The sequence below is a fragment of the Austrofundulus limnaeus genome, unplaced genomic scaffold (assembly GCF_001266775.1).
Source record: "Austrofundulus limnaeus strain Quisiro unplaced genomic scaffold, Austrofundulus_limnaeus-1.0 Scaffold55, whole genome shotgun sequence".
In the NCBI taxonomy this organism is placed as follows: Eukaryota; Metazoa; Chordata; class Actinopteri; order Cyprinodontiformes; family Rivulidae; genus Austrofundulus; species Austrofundulus limnaeus.
The window spans coordinates 1,419,598-1,422,270 of record NW_013952457.1 but is presented as its reverse complement, the minus strand read 5'-3'; the positions used below and the strand labels follow the sequence as shown (position 1 = coordinate 1,422,270).

The 2,673-nt window shown below is 43.8% G+C and overlaps 1 protein-coding gene across 1 annotated transcript in view; it reads left to right on the top strand.

The window, feature by feature from the left end:
- Nucleotides 1-88: 88 nt before the first annotated feature.
- c1ql4b (complement component 1, q subcomponent-like 4b) overlaps nt 89-2,673 on the top strand; it is a 19,402-nt gene continuing 16,817 nt past the window's right edge. Inside the window, exons 1-2 of the mRNA XM_014009125.1 lie at nt 89-531; nt 866-2,158. Of these exons, the coding sequence (XP_013864579.1) occupies nt 1,619-2,158 (540 nt within the window). The 5' untranslated portion in view covers nt 89-531; nt 866-1,618. The remainder of the gene's footprint in view (nt 532-865; nt 2,159-2,673) is intronic.

The following is a 2,673-nucleotide window of genomic DNA, read 5'->3' as shown; positions in this document are numbered from 1 at the left end:
GTGTGTGTGTGTGTGTGTGTGTGTGTGTGTGGCAGGGGGAGGGAGGGGGAGCAGCAGGCAGATGCTGAGGAGAGAGGAGCAGGACGGAAAATACAACAAGTGAGTGAACTGTTGCTCCGCTAATAAACTGACTCGGTTCCGGCGGTTCTTCACGGTAAAAGTGGGTCAAAAAATGTTCCGACAGAAAACTCGGATCTTTTCCGGGGGATTTCTGCACATCTGTGACTCGTAAAAATAGTTTTATTATYAATCTTGGTCTTTTCTCGGATTGCCTCGGGTTTGCACGTTTTAATCAAGAGAAGAGGAACTCCTGTGTTTTTTTTTCTTTTTTTCCTTTTTAAGTTAAGTTTTAAATTAATAATTTTTGACTCCGGTTCTGGAGAGCTGAAATTGGACCGAAGAGCGCAACTTCGGCGCTCTGCAGGATTTTCATGCACCGGGTCCCGGAGCAGTTTGCAGCCTTTCTATCGGAACCAGCAGCGCATTGAAGATGGACAGAACATAGGAACAAGAAGAAAAACAAACCTCTGGGTAAGCTGGTTTATTAAAAGTTTTTGAAATTATTATTATTATTTTTCTCAGTCTGATTGCAGCTGAATTTATTTGAACTATTTTAAAAACTGATCCAATTAGCAATTAAATGACCATAAAACCAATTAAACTTATTTGGACTTTCCAAGACGGATTTAAGCTCATGAATATAAATATTGTTTTTAATCAGTTTTAAGCAATTTGTTTTGTTAAAATCCAAATTTTGCAAATGCAAATTGAAGGCTTTTTAAAATTGCTACAGTATATYAGATTTTTTTGTGTGTGTTTAGGTCGAAGTAATTTCCTTATTCTGYGTGTTTTCTTTTCTCTCCAGATTGTAAGAGAATATTTTTGTTCTGGGAAGTGTGTGATAAATTAATTGTTGCTCCATCCAAGCTGCCTTTAAAAGACCTGGTCCTCTTTGTGAGCTGTAACATGATCTGCAGGATCCGATCAGTTTTTTTTTCGTAGACAAATTCAATAAAGCTGAGTGAGCGCAAAGAAGAGAAAAAAGAGGAGATTTTTAGTTCTTCTCTTCTCGTCCCCAGACAGACGAGTGAAGAAGAGTCTTTTCCCTGCATGTGGTGGGTGAGATGAACTCCTGTGGGATTACTGTAGACCCCACCTGACAGCTCCCCCACCTGAGCAACTGAAGGGTTCTCCTCTGGATCTTCCACAACAACATACAGCTGTACACAGAAAACCCCCCAACAGAAATCTTGAAATCTAACATCTGGGAACACATTAAGTTATTTTACCTTCAGGTCAAAGTCCTCAAACACTGTGAACCAGGAAAAAAAAAGATTCAAACAAAGAAGAACAAGAAATGGGAAAAACCTATTTGCTTTTCTCCCCCTGACTGGCTTTCTGACTGTCCCAGTCCTCGAACAGCTTGAGTTTATTCACTCTGTCCCATAAAATCCTATTTTTTCACCTCTGCTTTCTCGACTGAGTAGAAACCTTCTGCCCAGAGGTCAGTCTGGCCGGCACAACCATTCCAGCCAAAGCGGAGGAGGACTTCCTGACGCTGGCCGCCTCACGGCTCAGTCGGAAGAAACGTGTCATTGGGGCTGGAGTCGGCGTGGCCATGGTCCTCGTCCTGCTGGTGGCCATCCCCCTATTGGTCCACACCACCAAGGGGGCAGGGTCCGGAGGTGGGGGCACGCATTACGAGATGCTCGGGAGCTGCAAGATGGTGTGTGACACTTTAAGCCCCCCACAGGGAGAGCTGACAGCTGTCTCCCCTCAGCCTCCAGACTTCCCAAACCGGAGGCCCAAACAGGGCTTCAGAGGCAGCCCCGGACTTCCTGGGCCCCCAGGTCCCAAAGGTCCACCCGGAGAGCCCGGTAAGCCCGGTCCACCTGGTCCACCGGGGCCCGGACCCAACGGTTATGGCTCCTCCCTCTACTCTCCTAAAATCGCTTTCTACGCCGGCCTCCGGAAGCAACACGAGGGCAGCGAGATCCTGAAGTTCGACGACGTGGTGACCAACGTGGGGAACTACTACGAGCCGAGTACAGGCAAGTTCACGTGTCCTCTGTCCGGTATCTACTACTTCACCTACCATGTCCTGATGAGAGGGGGGGACGGGACGAGCATGTGGGCCGACCTGAAGAAGAACGGACAGGTGAGTGAGGGTGATGAGTTTCTCTCACCATAACTAACATTTACAGGTTTGCTGCAAATTATGAAACAGTTCCAAACAGGGAAACTATATCAGTGAACACTGCAGGCATGTTTTACAAGCTGTTATTTTCTTCAGAATGCACATTTTGCATTTTTATTTTATTATCAAAAATATATTTTGTTTTTTGTTGATTTGTTTCGTAAAAACTCATCAAATAACCCAAAATTGGATTCTGTYTGTGTCATGCATGGTAAAAACGTATCTAGGTTTACTTTTTCAGAAATAATCATTATTAGCAGAAATATTTTTTTATTGGTAATGGGCATTTTGAAATAATTGGTTAATAAAGAACCATTTCTTATTGGGTTTTAAACATTGCTTTAATCTGCTACACAGTTTTTTAAAGCATCTGAAAACAAAACAAAACAAAACAAAAAGCTGATCAAACAGCTCAATATTACACACATTTCCACACACACACCCACACACACACACACACACACACACACACACAC